The following is a 20,273-nucleotide window of genomic DNA, read 5'->3' as shown; positions in this document are numbered from 1 at the left end:
CAGCTGCCCGGGAGCTGAGGTCAGTTTTCCATCCATGGAATCTCCTGGGTGATGCAGAAGGGTTGCCAACTCTAGTGTATCCATGCAGAAGAATGAGTGTCTGCTGATCCATCATATGCTCAATTTAGTTTCTCACTTGTGTTACTGGAAATCGTCAATGTGGAGTTTGGAGTGCAGCCTTGTCTCATTTACAATTGCTGGTCGCTGCATTCAGGTCATAATTGGCCATGTTGTGAGGATGTAAATTTATGGATTGTGGATAGTTCATGAGATCTGATTAAATTATTGTATCCACTTAAATGCATGAAACCTTTTGCTGAAAACACTCTTGAATAGATAATGTTGTGTTGCCAGTTATGTTATGTTGTCTCGACAGTTTAACGAGAGCATTGTTGTGAAGTTGGGTTATGTTGAAAATAATCTCACTAATATCTCTTTGACAGGACTGAATCATTCATTATTACGCATCAGAATGGCTGAACACCCATTGTGGGAACAGATTGGTAGAGGTTTTGTGCATCACTATTACCAACAGTTTGATGTGGACCGGACACAGCTTGGGACTTTGTATGTAAGTTTGTGCAGTTTTGCATTGGGTGTTAAGTTGTGTTTCAGCTGGTTGTATTATTTTTTTTGAGTAGTCATAGTTATGTTCATGTGCTTTAACATGCAGGGCATTGTGGGTTCTGCTTTAGTAAGCTCCCCAATGTCAATGTACTTGTGCAATTCCCCAGCTGGCGAACAGGGGTACAATTTATCAACAACATGACATGATAAAATATTCCTGACAGGGAAACCATGCAATGGGAAAAGAAGACTTACTGAACTGGATTTGGAATGAGTTGTGTTACCGAAAGACTTCACTTGCCCCATGCTACTGCTGTATAAATTCTAAAGACAAGCTGAACTCTCAACAATTGGATGAATCTGGAGACCCAGAATGATAGGACAGGAGGAAACCATGTGACTCACTTTGTCAAAGCTTTTCCCACTGTTGATGCACTCTACCCTTCTATTTTGCATATCGAATTTTCCCTTTAAAGGTGAATGACATGGTTTCAATACTCATTTAAGGTAAAAACATTCCATGTCTTAATTAAAACATATAAAAAAGACAGAATGCTCTGAATAGTTATGAAGAGGGTCTGGGGTAGATGAGGAACACTGTAGAGAGATTGAGAGGGGGTATCATGGAATTAGTAGGAAAGGCAAAGCTGGAGGAGTGGAACGTGCATTAGAAACACATAGGCCCTTGCCTCCAAAACTGATCCTGAGTTATGTCCCCTAACTTGGAATGCTCCATTGAATTCCACCCCCTTATTGCTTTAGATGATCTATCAGTGCCACTTGAATATACAAAGGAGATGACGACCAAAGGGAATATAAAGTGATTAGGAAAAAAGCTTTAAATTGGAAAAGTAAATGGGAACTATGACATTAAATTATTGTGGAATATAAAAAAGTAAAATATTTTACAGACTTAAAAAATCGTGGTGGGAAAAACATAGAATAGAGTCACTAAGGGATTCACAAAATAAATCTCTCGGCTAATGACAGTGATATGGCACAAATATTGATTAGCTATTTACCAGGAAACTAACAAGCTGAACATGACATTAGGACAGATTTTTAAAAATATAAAAACTTTTTTAAGAGAGAGAAGAGGGAGATAATTGATAAACGAATCAAACCCTTGGATGGATGGATTACATCTGGGCATAATAAATAATGTTAGGGAAGAGATATTAGAGGTGCTATTTCTTGTATAATAAGCATTTATTAGAGAGGGAATACTGCCCCTGGTGAGGAAGTCAGTTAATGTGATTTCTGTACTTAAAAAGGGAGATAGGTTAACTGCTCTGTAGTTCCATGGACTTATTCTAACAATGGTAGAAATGATAATGGAATCTTTATTCAAAGATGTAATAATATAATAGAGTAATTGACACAGATTTCAAAGGAGAAAGTCAATTTGACCAATCTTATCGAAATCTTTGACAAAGTTAATGTAATACATTTGGATTTTCAAAAAGCCTTTGATAAGATACCACATTACTGCGTCCAGTTCTGGTCGCCGCACTACCAGAAGGACGTGGAGGCATTGGAGAGAGTGCAGAGAAGGTTTACCAGGATGTTGCCTGGTATGGAGGGTCTTAGCTATGAGGAGAGATTGGGTAGACTGGGGTTGTTGTCCTTGGAAAGACGGAGAATGAGGGGAGATCTAATAGAGGTATACAAGATTATGAAGGGTATAGATAGGGTGAACAGTGGGAAGCTTTTTCCCAGGTCGGAGGTGACGATCACGAGGGGTCACGGGCTCAAGCTGAGAGGGGCGAAGTATAACTCAGACATCAGAGGGACGTTTTTTACACAGAGGGTGGTGGGGGCCTGGAATGCGCTGCCAAGTAGGGTGGTGGAGGCAGGCACGCTGACATCGTTTAAGACTTACCTGGATAGTCACATGAGCAGCCTGGGAATGGAGGGATACAAACGATTGGTCTAGTTGGACCAAGGAGCGGCACAGGCTTGGAGGGCCGAAGGGCCTGTTTCCTGTGCTGTACTGTTCTTTGTTCTTTGTTCATTAGAGATGAGAGGGCAGGCAGTAGAGTGGATAACAAAACAAAGTTACTCAGACTAGCAAAAAGATGGAAAGTGATGTTTCACACATAGCTGTTGTTCACAATTTACATTAACGATTAGTACTGGAATCAGAAGTACAGTTCCAAAGTTAGTGGACAATACCAAATTGGGAGCCATAGTTGATAAAAAGGAAGAATGAGACAAAATACAGGAGGTCATTAAACTTGCAGAATGCGTATAATTGGCAAGTTAATTTCCATATCGATAAGTAAGATGGTGTCTTTTGATAGGAAGGAGGTGTCTGCATATTGTAATGGAGCAAAAAAGATCTAGGGATGCAGATACACATTGCAATGTAGCAATGCAGATTATTTTTAAATGACAAAACAGGCAATGGGGTTTACCTGAAGAAGGATAGAATAAGAAAACAGTAATTGTGTTAGACTTGAATTGAAACTTGGTTAGGCCACTTGTAGTGTGCACAATTCTTAGTCCATATTATAAAAATAACTCTGAAGGGAGGGAATATCTGCCCTTCATAACATGTCATTAATTTTGAAACTACTTTTGTTCCAGAGTGACTGTTCCTGCTTAACATGGGAAGGACAACCTTTCCAGGGGAAAGCTGCAATAATGGAGAAAATAGCTGTATGTATAATCATAGTGTCATTGAGTGTAACCCTTGTATTAACATGCATTATGATTACCACTGTAATGTGAGTTATCCTGACTATCACAATATGGTATTTAGACACCTTCTGGACAATGTCTTAGTTTAAATACTTTGTTTTAAAATGTTTGTTCATTAGTGTCACAAGTAGGCTTACATTAACACAGCAATGAAGTTACTGTGAAAATCCCCCAGTCGCCGCACTCCAACACCTGTTCGGGTACACTAGTTTCTATTCAAATTCACCTCTGGATTCTGCAGGTGCATTTTTCCTGCTTTGTTGTAATGTTGTTGAAGCCCTGCAAAACTTTGTGCAATCAAAAGTCTTTTGAAATGTGTTTGCTGAGAATGTTTAATTCCAGTATCATACTTTCCATAGCAATTGGTTGTGTTTGTGTTGTTTTTCTATTTCCATACTTGGGATGAAAGTCTTCCAGACAAATCCCAACATTGTGTTTTTATCTTAATCTATTACAGTAAATCCATGTTTGTACTTCAGATCATCAGGACTATTAGTATATCTTATCGGAAATCACGTAGGGTTGAGTCCATAATCTAAATTAATATATATGTGCAGCAGTGAGAGAGTGCTGCTTTGTTGAAGGTGCCATCTTTTGGATGAAACATCAAACGTATGCCCTGTTTGCCCCCTCAGATGTATGTGAAAGATCTCTCAACATGATTTTGAAGAACAGGGGAGTTCTCCGTAGTGTCCAGGTCAATGTTAATCCTTAAAAACATTGGGTCATTCTTGCTCAGATATTGTTTCACTTTAACGTGCAATCTCTATCTACGAAAATGGAGTGCTAAGACAGGAGATCTCAAATGAGAAGGATCTAATAGAAGTTTAGGAATCTTCCAAAAAGTTTGGCCTCTGTGGATTTATGGTTGCATGATGGTTGAAAGGCCTGTAGACCTAGGCAAGGACTGGGCCTGTAAATGTGTCTCAGGTTGTTAACTGGGACTTGCTTTTTGGTAGTTGAAGTCTGCATATTCAGCTAACCTTGTTAGGTCAGAAATGATTAATCTGGACCTTGAAAGACTGGCAAGTCATTGGAAGCTGCAAATCACGGTTCTGGAAGATCTTTGATTGTAGGTACCTCACTGGATAACCATATCTAAAGTTTTCCTAACTGTCCATTACTACTTTATGATTGATTGAAGTTCTATGCCAGAAATATTCCAAAGGTGATGCAAATCCCCTTTTGAAAACACTAATATCTGCTTACTTTCAGAGGTTCACCAATTTTATGGCCTTGATGTCAATTTCAAGATGGTACAGCAGTTATTCATGTACTTATGAGTAGCTTGCTATGTCTTTTAATAAACCTTGGACTGGTGGCCAGCTAAAAGTTGCACTTTGTGTGTATGTTGTTCACACAATGTGACAGTTGCTAAGTCAGTGACTGTGCTGTCTGCTGAGTTGGTCATACTCAAATCTTTTGTGGTCAGTAATATCCTTTTGTGCGGTTATAGTGTGGCCAAAGGCTTTCCTGTCTCTGTCCAAAGCCCTGAACAAGGTTGAATCTGGAGACCCAGTCAATTAACCAATCCACAAAAATAACTGAAAGGAAAGAGAAGTGTGTGGCCAAACCACCTGACAGTTTTTTAAAATACAAAGAAAACTAAACTTTCATTTAATGCCTTTCATGGCCGTAAGACATCCCAAGGTGCTTCACAGCCTATGAAGTACTTTTTATTGTAAAATTGTGAAACATTCTGAAATGTTGTGAGACAAGCTAGTCCCCAGATAGCAATAATCCAAATAACCAGATTATCTATTGTGGTTTTGGTTAAATGTTTGCCAGGATACTGAGAAATCCCCTGCTTCCCGCTTGAACAGTGCACCAGATCTTTATATCCACCTGAGAGCAGATTGAGACACATCATAGAACTGTACAGCACAGGAACAGGCCCTTTGGCCCACAATGTTATAGACTCATAGAGGTTTACAGCATGGAAACAGGTCCTTTGGCCCAACTTGTCTATGCTGCCTAGTTTTTACCATTAAGCTAGTCCCAATTGCCTGCATTTGGCCCATAGCCCTCTATACGCATCTTACCCATGTAACTCTCTTTTGCTTTTTAAAAGACAAAATTATACCTGCATCTACTACTGCCTCTGGCAGCTTGCTCCAGACACTTGCCACCCTCTGAGTGAAAATATTGCCCCTCTGGACCCTTTTGTATCTCTCCCCTCTCACCTTAAACCTATGTAAAGTTTATTTATTAGTAATAAGTAAGGCTTACTTTGCAATGAAGTTACTGTGAAATTCCCCTAGTCTCCACACTCCGGTGCCTGTTCAGATCAATGCACCTAACCAGCACATTTTTCAGACTGTGGGAGGAAACCGGAGCACCTGGGGAAAACCCACGCAGACACGGGGAGAACGTACAAATTCCACACAGACAGTGACCCAAGCTGGGAATCAAACTCGAGTCTCTAGTGCTGTGAGGCAGCAGTGCTAACCACTGTGCCACCATGCTGCACCTCCCCCCCGCCCTTCCCCCACCTTCTAGTTTTAGACTCCCCTACCTTTGGGAAAAGATGTTGACTACCGACCTTATCTATGCCCCTCATTATTTTATGGCCCTCTATAAGATTACCCCTAAGCTTCCTACACTCAGGGAAAAATGTCCCAGTCTATCCAGCCTCTCCTTATAACTCAACCATTAAGTCCCGAAGCATTCTAGTAAATCTCTTCTGCACTCTTTCTAGTTTAATATCCTTTCTATAATAGGGTGACCAGAACTATACACAGTATTTCAAGTGTGACCTTACTAATGTCTTGTACAACTTCAACAAGATGTCCCAACTCCTATATTCAATGTTCTCACCAATGAAACCAAACATGCCGAATGCCTTCAGCACCCTGTCCACCTGTGACTCCACTTTCAAGGAGCCATGAAGCTGTACTCCTAGATCTCTTTGTTCTATAACTCTCCCCAACGCCCGACCATTAACTGAGTAAGTCCTGCCCCGATTCGATCTACCAAAATACATCACCTCACATTTATCTAAATTACACTCCATTTACCATTCATCGGCCCACAGGCCCAATTGATCAAGATCCCATTGCAATCTTAGATAACCTTCTTCACTGTCCACTATGCCGCCAATCTTGTGTCATCTGCAAACTTACTGACCATGCCTCCTAAATTCTCATCCAAATCATTAATATAAATAACAAATAACAGTGGACCCAGCACCGATCCCTGAGGCACACTGCTGGTCACAGGCCTCCAGTTTGAAAAACAAACACCCCTCTGTCTTCTGTCATCAAGCCAATTTTGTATTCAGTTGGCTACCTCACCCTGGGTCACGTGAGATTTAACCTTATGCAACAGCCTACCGTGTGCTACCTTGTCAAAGGCCTTGCTAAAGTCCATGTAGACAACATCGACTGCACTGCCCTCATCTACCTTCTTGGTTACCCCTTCAAAAAACTCAATCAAATTCGTGAGACACGATTTTCCACTCAAAGCCATGCTGATTGTCCCTAATCAGTCCTTGCCTCTCAGAATACATCCTAACAACTTATCCACTGCAGATTAGGCTCACCAATCTGTGGTTCCCAGGCTTTTCTCTGCAGCCCTTCTTAAAGGCACAACATTTGCCACCCTCTAATCTTCAGGCACCTCGCCTGTGGCTGTCGATGATTCAAATATCTCTGCTAGGGGACCCGCAATTTCTTCCCTAGCCTCCTGCAGTGTCATCAGGTCCTGGGGATTTATCTATCTTGATGCGTTTTAAATGTTATCCTAAATATGACAACAAATTAAACTAATCCCTTCTGCCAGTCCTTGGTCCATATCCCTTTATTCCTTGTATATTCATGTGCTTATCTAAAAGCCCTTTAAACGCCCCTATCGTATCTGCCTGCACCACCACCCCTAGCAGCATGTTCCAGACACTTGCCACTCTCTGTGTAAAAATAACTTGCCCCTCACATCCCCTTTGAACTTTCCCTCTCTCACCTTAAGTGCATGCCCCCTAATATTCGACATTTCAACACTGAGGAAAAAGATTCTGGGGGCGATTCTCCCATTCCGACCCACTGATTTTTTGGTGGATTGGTCTGGATGATTCGTGCGTGCGCTGATTCGTGGGATTCACGCATGCGTTTCCGACGCGTGCGCCTCTCCCAGCAACGGAAGTCCGGCGCAGTCGGGACCATGCAGGAAACTGGCGGGAACACCAGGTAATTTTAATCTTATTTTAATGTTATTTAAATGTGATTATCGGGCCCGGGACTGAATTCTCCAGGCCCGATAGCATCTCCCACTCCACCAGTACAATTTCATTCTGGTTGGGTTTAGAGTACCTCCCCACTTTCAGGGTACTAGCAGGAGACCCTGCTGGAGTGAAAGGGGAGCAATTGGCGGGGGGGGGTCTGCCTCCTGTGGGGGTGTGGTCGTCACTGCTGGGGGAGGGGGGATGCTAGAGATCGGGGCGCTCCAGGACGGGGGGGAATAGGGGTTGGCCCTGGAATGACCGTGGGGGCCACGATTGGAACGTTGGGGGTGGGGTTGGAGGGGCAGCACTGTGAGGGTCCCAGTTTGGCCAGCGATCAAGCTGACATTTCGGGGCCATTGCGCATGCAGAGAGGCCTGGAACTGTCAGACTCTAGCGTGAATAGCCCCCCCCCCCCCCCCCCCAAGCTTTTAATGATATTCACGGTTGTGAACTCTGCATTGCACAGTGTGGGAGATTCTAGTGTGAACTCCCACTGAAAAAACAATCATGATTTACACCAGTTTTCCCGCAAATTCAGCACTAATAACTTTATTGGGAGAATCGCCCCAAAAATCAGCCGACTGTCAACCCTATCTATTCCTGTCATATTTTATAGACTTCTATCAGGTCTCCCCTCAGCCTTTGCCGCTACAAAGAAAATAACCCTAGTTTGTTCAGCCTCTCCTTATAGCTCATACTCTCTAATCCAGGCAGCATCCTGGTAAATCTCTTCTGCTCCGTCTCAAAAGCCTCCACATTCGTCCTGTAATGTGGCGACCAGAATTGAACGCAATACTCTAAATGCAGCCTAACCAAAGTTTTATAAAGTTGCAACATGAAATCCTAACTCTTGTGTTCAATGCCCACCCAATAAAGGCAAGCATGCCATATGCCTTTTTTACCACCCTATCTACTTGTGTAGCCACTTTCAGGAAGCTATGGACATGAATCCCAAAATCCCTCTGTACATCAATGCTGTTCAGAGTCTTGCCATTAACTGTATACCTACCCTTAACATTTGATCTCCCAAAGTGCAGCACCTCCCACTTCCCCGGATTAAACTCCATTTGCCATTTCTCTGCTCAAATCTGTAACTGATCTATATCCTTTTACACCATCCATAACTCCACCTATCATTGTGTCAATTGAAAACTTACTAACGCACCCATCTATGTTTTCGTCCAAGTCATTTATTGTATAAAGCAGCAGAGGTTCCTGTATGAATCCCTGCGGAATACCCCAATCATGGACCTCCAACCAGAAAAACACCCTTCCATCACTACTTTCTGACTTCTATAGGCAAGCCAATTCTGAATCCAAGTGGACAAGTCACGTTGATCTTGCAAGTCACCATACATCTTGATCTTCTGGATGAGCCTACCATGAGGAACCTTGTTGAAAGCCTTACTAAAATCCATAAATTTAACTTCTCACGAAAATACAACAACACCTACAGCGTGGGACTCACTCATAACTGCACTGAAATGTCAGCCTAGAATATGCACTCAAGTCATTGGTGTGGGATTTGAACCCAGAATCTTTTGACTGAGTCAAGATAGGCTAGACTACTGTGGTAAGTTTCAAAGAGTATTCTCTGATAATGGAATTGGAGTAATGACCTGGAAGAACTTGTTTATGGAGTTGCCTTTCTGAAAGGAGGTAATGAGATTTTGCTTCTATCACATGCGACTTTTCCCATTAATAAAAGACATTCTTTGAGCTCAAATATTTGATTCATATTTTTGTCACATGTATCAGGTGCATTAACTTCTGAAAATGCAATAAAAAAGGAGTGGGTTGGGGTTTGTTCCTGAATATGTGCGGCAGATTATTGCCATATACAATTTTATGGAATGGTATCAGGCAGGGAAATCCAACTTGCATGCTTAATTTTTTCTATAAACATTTTGACCAAGTGCAGTAGCTATGGGAATGTGTGACTGATTTTTTTAAAATTGGGAATGAATACAATATTCCAGCTCGAGGGCCTATGTAAATAATTCTTATCCATTATGCTGGTCCGCCTTCTCACTCAGCCTATTTTGTTAATGGTGTGTAGGATGATACCAATAAGTAAACATCTCAATGTCTGCCCGAGACCCTTCAGAAAGAAATGGAATATTTTTGTTGATAAATTTTGTAGTTGGCAAATTCAATCTAGGATCTACTGCATGCTATTTGCCAAGTTGGGCAAAGAATACCTGTGGACGATTCCATGCATTGCTGTTTCCAGGGGCTGTTTGCTTGTAATTTCCTATATGTGCGCTTCCTGCGATGCTGCTTTTCTCATGGTATGCCTGATTGCAGAGTAACTCATTGATGTACACATTAAAGTGCACATGCTGATACTAAAAATGTATAAGCCTAACATGTGATGGAGATACATCAACTACCTTTCACTGGCAAGTAGACCCTTCAGTCATGTCAGCCGTATGATAATTATGTACTGAGTACATTGTTTTGAGGATTTCAATGTAGCTGCACTTTCTTTAAGTTTAGGAAACTTGCAAAAGTCACAATTTTGGCTTTAAGTCTCCTATTGGTAGTGGTTTTGTTATTGATTATTTGACTGAATCTTAAGCATGATGTAAAATGTTATTTGCTACATCTCTTGTTTTTAAACTCTCTAGAGTCTACCATTCCAGAAAATTCAGCATAACATAACTGCGGAAGACCATCAACCAGCACCAGACAGCTGTGTTCTTAGTATGGTAGTAGGACAACTAAAGGTGAGTAGGGAAATTTGCTCGGGAATTTTGGGTTTTTTTCAGTGGAGAATTGCCACATTACAGTGATGTGGCTCAGTCCACTGACTTAACAAACAGAATCTTGTCTTCAATTGGGTGTTTTATAATTGGAGCTGTTAACAATCAGTTAAAACACTGTCGTTTTGTATTTTCCTTTAAGGAAAGAGTTCATTTATTGTTATCGGAGTGAAATTGGTAATTGCAGTTTTAAAAAATTGTTAAGGGGCAGTGGAACTGGAACTGGCTATTGAGTCCTGCAGCCCTAGTCCACTATTCAATCAGATCATGACTAATCTGTACCTTAAATCAGTTTGCCCACCTTGTCCCATAATCCTTAATACCCTTGCCTAACAAAAAACTATCAATCTCAGTTTTAATTTTCAATTACCTAGCCACAACAAACTTTAAGACAGAGATTCCACATTTTCACTTAGATTGCTGAAAAAAGAGACATGTTGAAGTTTTTTGTCTTATACGCATGCAAGAATATCAATTTTAAAGGGAGCAACAATTGATTCTGTATAAGAAGAGAGTGCTGCCGTGGAGAATACACAGAGCAGTTAACTGCCAAGCCTCTGTTTAAATTTAAACCAGGCAGGTCAACTCTGGTCAAGGCATAACTGTGGGGAATGAACCATGGAATGGCTGTCTCCCAAGCTCTTTTTTTGAGTTGAAAAAGGTGCAGTGCATGGACATGCTCCTTCTGTCTGCAGGGCCCTTTGTGAAAATATGTAGTTTTTAAACATAAGTGTGCCACACTGTGAGCCCAAGTGATGAACTTAAATTGTTGTTAGTGTAATTCTTAGCACAATTAGGATTGTTTAGATGTGATTCAACGATTGGACAGCACTTGCTAATGTGAGCAACCTTGTAAATAGGGCCTGAGCCATTTGCTCACTATGATGCCAAAATAGGGCACAGCATAGCCACCCTGTGGGTAATGGCTACCCTGATCAGATCATTTTGCGTTGTATATTGCACAACTCTTGAATGAGCCAAAGGCTGCCACTCTTGGCCCTGGAAAGTACCCAGTCTATCTCAGATTACCCTGGAAGGGTAAGATGTCTCAAAGATTTGAACAACAAGTGAAGCTAGCTGTTCTATGCTGCTAATATGCAGCAGCAATCCACCAGCAAATCTACAATTCTCCACCAGCATGATGCTGCCATCAAAGCAAAATGTTCTGCCTATCACATAATGAGTATTGTGGTATATGAATACCAATGCCGGTGTCTTGCCAGGCATGTAGGCTGTACATCCCAATGATTAACAGATCATATTAAACAGCCTGTCCTTTCAGCCACAATAGACAAAGTACTGACCATACCGGACCAGCCCATGCTTGCAAAACTCAACCATACTGTGACTGGACAGTATGGTTGAGTTTTGGGGGGCTGAACTGATTGTGCTAAGAATTACACTGGCAATCAAATTAAGACGATCAGTCAGGCTTGCAGTATACTTACACATGCTGGAAGCTACATATATTTACACACAGGGCCCTGTCCTTTGCAGACTGTAGGAACATGTCTTTGCATCACACTTTTTTTAACTAAACAAAATCTTTTTTGGTTCATTCCCCATGCCAATATCTTGACCAATCGGTTGACCTGCCTGGTTTGGCTTTAAACAAAAGCCTGACAAATATTTGTCCTTGGTGCATTCTCCATGGCAGCACCTCTACCAATCAGAGGCCACTTGTTAAAAAATCGGCAGTGTTTTTTCATGCTATAAAAAATGTTCCCTTTTGAGATTTGGTATTCTTGCCTTTCTATTCTGATGGTTTCAGGACAAAATGCTTCAACAGCATGTCTCTCTTTTTCAGCATTACTCAAATTCTACATTTGCACTTTCTGTAAAGTCCTTGACTTCACCCTTTAACAGCCTGGTTCTAATTAAGATTCTGTGTGCATGTCGCCAGAGAAAATAGTTATCTCTTGTAAATGCAACAAAATCCTTCAACCATCTTAAAACACCTCAATAGGTCACTCTTTAATCTTTTCTGCGCAAAAGAAATACAAGCCCAAATTATGGAGCCTGTCGTCTTGTCATAGCTGTAGTATCATCCTTGTGAATTTACAGTGCAACCCCTCAAGATCAATGAATCCATTGTAATTTAAAGGCAGTTGCCGCAATTTTGCATCTGTGTTCAGCAGAAACACAAGCGGTGATGTGGACACAAAATCTCGCAAGACTTCGAAAATGAAAAACTTGCAGGCAACAGGCAAGATCTTGTTTTCCGATTCTCTCCACTCCCTTAAACTAAATTAAATAAATAAAGTTTATTAGTCACTAGTAAGGCTTACATTAACACTGCAATGAAGTTACTGTGAAATTCCCCTAGTCGCCACATTCCGGCGCCTGTTCAGATCAATGCACCTAACCAGGGCGTCTTTCAGACTGTGGGAGGAAACCGGAGCACCCTGAGGAAACCCATGCAGACACGGGGAGAATGTGCAACCTCCACACAGACAGTGACCCAGGAATGAAACCTGGGTCGCTGGCGCTGTGAGGCAGCAGTGCTAACCACTGTACCACCGTGCCATCCCACTCCCTCACCCGTAATGTACCGAGGTCCCCCCACCCCCTGCCCTGGAAGTTTGGGAATCTCAGTTCAATAAATTTTAATTTAATTAGCAGGCTCCCCCGCCTTATTGTTTCCCCCACATTTGGAATTCCCAGTCATGTTGGCGAGATTTACAACTGCTTTTCAAAAACAGGAACCAGGCGAAGGAAACCTGCAGATATAGCCTGCCTGGGGGGAGCGCGTCATGGCTGGATAGTATCCTGGCACTGCCCTTGTCTGGTGGGGTGTGGGGTCCCCTTGTGTGTGTGGGGAGGGTTGTCCTTGTGCTTGTTGGTGGGGGGAGGGGTGTTCCTCTTATCCACGGGGCGGGAGGTAATGTTTATTTATTGCAGATTGAGGACAGCCTGGTCTTCCTATAGTTGCCGGCTCTATTAGGCCCGGCCCTGCCAGTATGGGGCCACACCGGGAGATTTCTTCTGCACCAAATGCTTCAGAACATGGTGAGAAAAGCCAACTGTGCAGCCTGTGAGCTGCAGGCTGGTTTTCTCCCCTCTGGCTGGTTGTAGGGATTCGCATTCTAATCAGTATTCTGTAACTTGATTTTGTGTCTCTGTGCCCTGTTTGAGAGCAGATATCCACTCCATCTGACGAAGGAGCAGCGCTCCGAAAGCTTATGGTATTTGCTACCAAATAAACCTGTTGGACTTTAACCTGGTGTTGTTAAAACTCTTACTGTGTTCACCCCAGTCCAACGCCGGCATCTCCACATCATTTCTCCCCTCAGCCAGCCCTCTGCACAAATATCAAAAAATTCCACCCATTGTTTAACACATTTTCAAGAATGATGTGAACGATTCCCACTGTGCAGACATTAAAATGTCAGGTTAGGAATTGATTCAGCAACTGAATTGGAGTTAATTCAATAACTGAAAAGCTGAATTCTACTTATGAGTATCTATTCAACGTGGCTTTTGCAGAAATGCTTAATGGCTCAGTGCTGCCTTTGGTGTGACTGGTGGTTGGGAACACTTCTCTCAGAGGCTAAGTAACATCTCCTTAGCTAGCACTGAGCTTTTAAGTTTTATTGCATTAGTCATGCTAGCAAATTAATCAACTGAGCAACAGTCAATTGAGTGGTAAATATTAAAGTCCTGATGCACTGCACAACTGTATAATTTCATTATACATAGAACATAGAAACATAGAAACACTACAGTGCAGAAGGAGGCCATTCAGCCCATCGAGTCTGCATCGACCACAATCCCACCCAGGCCCTCCCCCCACATATTTTACCCGCTAATCCCTCTAACCTACGCATCCCAGAACTCTAAGGGACAATTTTTAACCTGGCCAATCAACCTAACCCGCACATCTTTGGACTGTGGGAGGAAACCGGAGCACCCGGAGGAAACCCACGCAGACACGAGGAGAATGTGCAAACTCCACACAGACAGTGACCCGAGCCGGGAATCGAACCCGGGAACCTGGAGCTGTGAAGCAGCAGTGTGCTACCGTGCCGCCCCTAACCACTGTGCTACCGTGCCGCCCCTAACCACTGTGCTACCGTGCCACGGTATTCAATTTATTGATTTACGGAAATACAAAATGCCAAAACTTGGATGTTTAAATAGTTACAAGTATAAAACTGGCCTGAAGTGACCAAGAAATGTAAAAAATAATTTAACAATTAACCAGAAAATTAATTCAATTTTTTAAACTTGAATTGTAATTCATCCTTTGTTTCTGAATTCAAAACTGAGGTTGATTACACAAAGTAGATACCTCGTTCTAATTCCATGAATTTTGTCATTGAATTATACTAGTTTATTGTCGGTGTATCATGTGAAAGGTGTTTTATATATATGCAAATCTTTACTGGCTGCAGTCTGTGGTAAAATTTTAAACGTGGAAGAAATGGTCTCCAAAGTAAACTCTTGTGGTCAGTCGAGTTTATTGCACTTTAAAATAAAACATTCTGTTCCAGATTTTGTGCCCAAAAAATCTATTATTAATATGAATTATCAACTTTAAAAGGAACAGACAATATCTGGTTATAAAGGGAGTACTTTAATAATTCAGTATATTCGGCAGTGTCTTCAAACTTCCTCCTCTGATTTTATTCTGAACTTTGCACAAATCAGTGTTTTTGGGTACATGCTGCCTGGCTCATGAGCAAAGGACACACCTAAATTTGTTAACAAGCATTTTCATCTGATTCTTGCAATGGAATTAATGAAACATGAATAAAATCAAATTACTGCGGATGCTGGAATCTGAAACCAAGAGAATTTCAGTGAAGCTCAACACAAACTGGAGGAATAGCATCTCATCTTCCGGCTAGGCATGTTACAGCCTTCCAGTCTCAACATCGAATTCAACAATTTCAGATGATTAGCTCTACCCCACCTTGACCCCTTTGTTTTCATTTTATTTGATTTTCAACTGGTCGCTACCTTTTCTTTCTTGTCTTTCTTTATTTTTCTTTCCCCCCCCACCTATTTTATCCCCCTTTTCTTGCCTTTTCTCCCCCTTTGCTTCACCTTTTCTCCCCCCATTCTCAATTTTACCTCTCTCCACCCATCTCCCCCTCCCCCACATCTTCACCTGTCACAGCTTCCCCTCTGATTTTCAGCTTCTCTGCCATTTGGCCATTCACACCTTCTATTTTCTCAATGGACTGCCATTAGCACTCCTTAGCCTTTTCTCTTGTTTTTGTGTCTATGACTCATCTTTCATTCCCTCACCCTACAGTATAAGTGTCTCCCACTTTCTATGCCTTTTAGCTTTGACAAAGGGTCATCTGGACTCGCAACGTCAGCTCTTTTCTCCCCTTGCAGATGCTGCCAGACCTGCTGAGATTTTCCAGCATTTTCGCTCTTGGTTAATGAAACATGCAATTTTTCCCAAAAACAGCTTGTTTAAAGACTTCCTCCGGACATTTATATTTTTGCTAAAATTCCAAATATAAAAATATAAATCCAAAAATTCAAAAACACTTTTCAAATATAAGTCTCTCATAGCAACAGAGGAGTACAGCACCTTTCTAGCGTACTTGATTTGTACTCTTAAAAAATATATAGTCAGTTTACAGTAACAACTTGCACCTGTTGCTTTTGATAGTGTCCTAGGTTTCAATCCAATCCAGATCGATTGTGTTGATCCTGTTGTCCTTCACCTAATAAAACCAGTGATAGATTAACAAGCTGTCAAGTGTCATCTTAAAATGGAAAGCTTTGCATTCAAATGTAGAGTACCTTTATTTTCATGCCACTCAGGAAAATTGCTTTATCATTCTGCAGTCTTTTTTTCTGTCCAGCTGCCATAAAAGGAAAAGAATGTATTTAAGGTGTTGTATGTCATGGCCACAAAGCATCCCAAAGCACCTTATAATCTTTCAGGCATTAAATGAAGAAGAGCTGTTGGATTGACATCTGGGCGAGCTCCACTGCTCTTCAAATGGTGCCATGGCATCTTTTATATCCTACTGAGCGGGCAGATGGGGCCTCGACTTAACGTCTTGTTTAAAAGACAGCGCCCCATGGCAGTGCAGCTGGAGTATCAGCTTAGATTCGGTCTTCTGGAGCGGGATTTGAACCTACAATTGTTTGACTCTGAGGCTAGCCAGTGCTAAATATGTTGCTTAAATTGAGTGCCTAGTAAAACATTTTCTTTGTTCCACTATGTAACCTCGGCTGATTCAAATCTTTTGTTTCTCCCACAGGTGGATAATGACCCTGTGATGGGATTTCATCAGTTATTCCTTCTGAAAAATGATAGTGACAAGTGGATCTGCACAAATGACATATTCAGATTGGCTCTACATAACTTTTGTTAGACCTGCTTTGTAGTCTTGGTCGTACTTGAATCAGCCGTGTGCATTCAGTCCGAAATTGTAGTGAAGCAGTGTATTCACAAGCGTACTGTCATGGTACAGGACCAACGTAATGAACTGAATTACTTAAATGAAAATGATTGCAGTATTTGCCTGTTAGATTTTCAATCTGTTCAGCATTTAAAGTTCAGATGCAAGATCACAGTGTTTGCTCAACCAGTGACTGAAAATGCTTGCGTTTGAAGTTATCTGTAAATGGTTTCCTTCAGTGTCTTTATTTTGTTCATGAAATATTTGAGCAGCAATTGAAAATTTCTGGATAGGACCTTATTATTCATGAAGGATATTTTCCAAAAATCAATTCAGAAGTTTATCATCCATACTTGTCAGGTTCTTGTAAAATGTTCACAGAGGACACTTGCATGTTTTCAGAATGTGATTTTGAATAAAAGTACCATTAGTAAATGCATCTATGGGATCTAGAAATATTTGCACAAATAACTTGGATGGAAGTGTAAGCTGCAGCCATGGCAGTTCTGTAAATTATCACTTGATTACAGTAATCGAGGAACTAATATAATGAAGGGCCAAAACTATTTTTAAAAATACCTTAAATGGTAGGAAAGGTCTGGCGAATCTGGAATTAGGAGATAGCACTGATATTGATTTATTTCAGATGTGAAAAGTTTTTTCTTGCGAGCTATGCAGAAAAACCATACTGTTCATAGAGTACGTAGGGGAGAAGGAAAGGAGAGGGTGCAAGATATAGTGTTGCAATTATCGATAGGGTGAAGAGAAAGATCACCTTAATATGTGATAGGACCATTCAAAAGTTTGATGGCGGCAGGGAAGAAGTTGTTCTTGAGTCAGTTTGTATGTGTCTTCTGACGTTTGTATCTTTCTCGCAACGGAAGAAGGTGGAAGAGAGTATGTCCAGGGTGCGTGGGGTCCTTGATTATCCTGGCTGCTTTCCTGAGGCAGCAAGAAGTGTAGATGGAGTCGGTGGATGGGAGGCTGGTTTGTGTGGTGGATTGGGCTACATTCACTGTCGAGCAGTATTAATTTTTAAACTGGAGAAACGTGAGACTGATGGAGAGAGAGGTTGTGGGCTAAAGTTGAGGGCTATCAGATACTTACTGAATAGAGGATGATGGAATTGTAGACTGAGCTTGGAATCCTTGAATTAGTGAATAAGAATAGTTACAGATGAGAAATTAGATAGCCATGAACAGCTTTATCATAGACTGTTATGATGACACTTGAAAATATGTCCATAACAGCAAAGCGTGTAGTACAGGCAAGTTTACCACTGGAATAGCCATATCAAAAAACAACAGGGAACTAGAGATCATATGAAACATCACATTGGTCAAGGCAATGGTTAAGGCAAATGGTTGTGGTTTGAAGGACAAAAAAGATTTGGAAATAAGGCAAACTTCCAAGAGAAAAGTAGAGGTTAAAGAAATAATTATAAGTTGGAGAGCATGGATCTTGCAGGTAATGGCAATAATCCTAACAGGAGCAGAGAATGTGACAGTCCAGAGACCAAATACTGGCGGGTATAAAATTTGCAGTTGCTCAATGGTTGAACAGAATGGGATATGAGAAAAGGGAGTTTTTTTTTTAAAAAAGGTTCCTCTAAGTCCTTGTTGGGTAGCCCAGTCTGGACAGCTTCATTTGGGGCGGTGGGTAGGAGATGGGTGAACAACTATCCGCGGGTTTGTTTTTTAATTTATTAGTGTCACAAGTAGGCTTACATTAACACTGCAATGAAGTTACTGTGAAAATCCCCTCGTCATCACACTCCGAAGTTTGTTTGGGTACACTGAGGGAGAATTTAGCATGGGCATGGTGGCACAGTCATTAACACAGTCATTAACACATTAACAGCCTTACTGCGCCAGGGACCCGGGTTCGATTCCCAGCTTGAGTCACTGTCTGTGCGGAGTCTGTATGTTCTCGTCTGCGTGGATTTCCTCCGGGCGCTCCGGTTTCCACCCACAGTCCAAAAGACGTGCTGGTTAGGTGCATTGGCCATGCTAAATTCTCCCTCAGTGTACCCGAACAAGTGCCAGCAAGGAGCATAATAAAAATTAGTTTCCTTTTTAAAAAAAGGTTATTTTTTTACAGTAAAAAAGTTACTGTACAGATTGAAAATTGGAATTTCATGAAAAAGACCGCTATACTGAGTGCAATTGGTCAAAGTCAACTTTTGAGCTAGACTATCAGATTCTTGTGGTAAATAAAACATTACTTCATTGTGTACTTGATATCGAACATTTAAGCTATTTTAACTGCTCAACATTGACATTTTCCCTTTCCGTTAAACTGTAGGTAGAGGGCAGATGTTGACCAGCTTAATGTGCACATGTAATCCATCATTCAGTGCATTGGTTCATTCTGCTATAATTAGAATGATCACATTTGATCAAGTCCTAAACAGGATTTGAGGGTGAGGATTTATAGAATTTATATATTTTCTTTTAATTGGTTGTTTCTCAGCATGATGATAAAAACTGCCAGCTGAACACAAACAACTATTAGTTTTGGGGCTGTCGAGCTTTAGACTCATCTGAAACATCTTGAGGGCAGTCTTGCTTGTGTACGTGTCGAGAGCTTGGTTGATGGAAATAAAATACTGTGGCTGTGCGGTTTTCCATTAAACTTGTTGGGTTGTGGTAAACCGTGTGAGTGGCCACCCTGCCCCTGTCCTTTATCTTGAGTAGCACAAAATGCAAGTTTGGAATACTTCTGAGGTCTGTTCCAGCTTCTTTTCTCCAAACCTTTTCCACGTGAGAATAACTTGCACATAGTTTCTGTGTTCCTTATGATTTGAAGCCTATTACTGGCTTCCATGCTGAGTCAGTTTAGTTCTCTTCTAGAAACTGGCCTTGATTTTGGTAACCTGCTTATGGGAGATTTTGTTTGCCACTATACCTGTCAATTTAACCAAGGAAAACTATACAATACGGGCTAAAATATTGTTTCAATTTACAAATAAATGAGCGCAAGTAGAAATTGGATACTACACTCCATCAAATTTACAAGGGACCCTAGCTCTCCCAGTTCCCACCTTGGAAAATGAGTATTTGGTACATGAGCACTAATTTCTGGAATTCTATCCATTGTCAAACAACACATGAAAGAGCCAAGAGGGCTCCTGAATTCTCAAAATGTTATTCCTATGAAGTTTAAGCCATCTGTTTTAAATAGACACCTTTAGTTAGTAGACAACCTTTAACAGATGTGCATTCTTTCACTATTTTCTACCAGATCTGTCTTCAATACCCATAGCCTGAAAAGCAGCATCTGCAACCAACTCGAGCAAAATACTGCAGATGCTGGAAACCTGAAATAAAAATGTGCTGGAAATATGCAGCATTTGTGGAGAGAAACAGTCAGGAGGATATTCAACCTGCAATATTAACTATTTCTCTCTACAGGTGCTACTTGACCTGCTGAGTATTTGCAGCATTTCTTTTGGAGTCTATTAACATCTGCTTAATTCAAGAATAACAACTTGGTGTTATTGGTGTCAAGAGGTGAACAGAAAGATTAATGAAATGAATCCCTACAGTAAAGAAGGAGGCCATTCTGCCCATCAAGTCTGTAGTGACCACAATTCCACTCAGGCCCTATTCCCATAACCTCATATATTTACCCTGCTAATCACCCTGACAC

The 20,273-nt window shown here is 41.3% G+C and overlaps 1 protein-coding gene across 1 annotated transcript; it reads left to right on the top strand.

Annotated features, from left to right (window-relative positions):
* The first annotated feature begins 449 nt into the window (after positions 1 to 449).
* LOC144503831 (nuclear transport factor 2-like) lies at positions 450 to 17,060 on the top strand. Its single transcript, XM_078228763.1, has 4 exons — positions 450 to 571; positions 3,157 to 3,228; positions 10,117 to 10,215; positions 16,482 to 17,060. The coding sequence occupies exons 1-4, from the start codon at positions 473 to 475 to the stop codon at positions 16,593 to 16,595; spliced, it is 384 nt and encodes a 127-aa protein (XP_078084889.1). The 5' UTR covers positions 450 to 472; the 3' UTR covers positions 16,596 to 17,060.
* Positions 17,061 to 20,273: the final 3,213 nt, after the last annotated feature.

The sequence above is a fragment of the Mustelus asterias genome, chromosome 2 (genome assembly GCF_964213995.1).
Source record: "Mustelus asterias chromosome 2, sMusAst1.hap1.1, whole genome shotgun sequence".
In the NCBI taxonomy this organism is placed as follows: Eukaryota; Metazoa; Chordata; class Chondrichthyes; order Carcharhiniformes; family Triakidae; genus Mustelus; species Mustelus asterias.
The sequence above is the reverse complement of the archived record's forward strand: the minus strand, read 5'-3'. Positions and strand labels throughout refer to the sequence as shown.

What these genes read in the sequence shown, in the direction of transcription:
- LOC144503831 (XM_078228763.1), top strand. Translation starts at nt 473, where the DNA reads ATGGCTGAACACCCATTGTGGGAACAGATTGGTAGAGGTTTTGTGCAT. An exon ending in CACAGCTTGGGACTTTGTAT is followed by an intron (nt 572 to 3,156) that starts GTAAGTTTGTGC and finishes CTTTTGTTCCAG; the next exon opens with AGTGACTGTTCCTGCTTAAC. An exon ending in TGGTAGTAGGACAACTAAAG is followed by an intron (nt 10,216 to 16,481) that starts GTGAGTAGGGAA and finishes TTTCTCCCACAG; the next exon opens with GTGGATAATGACCCTGTGAT.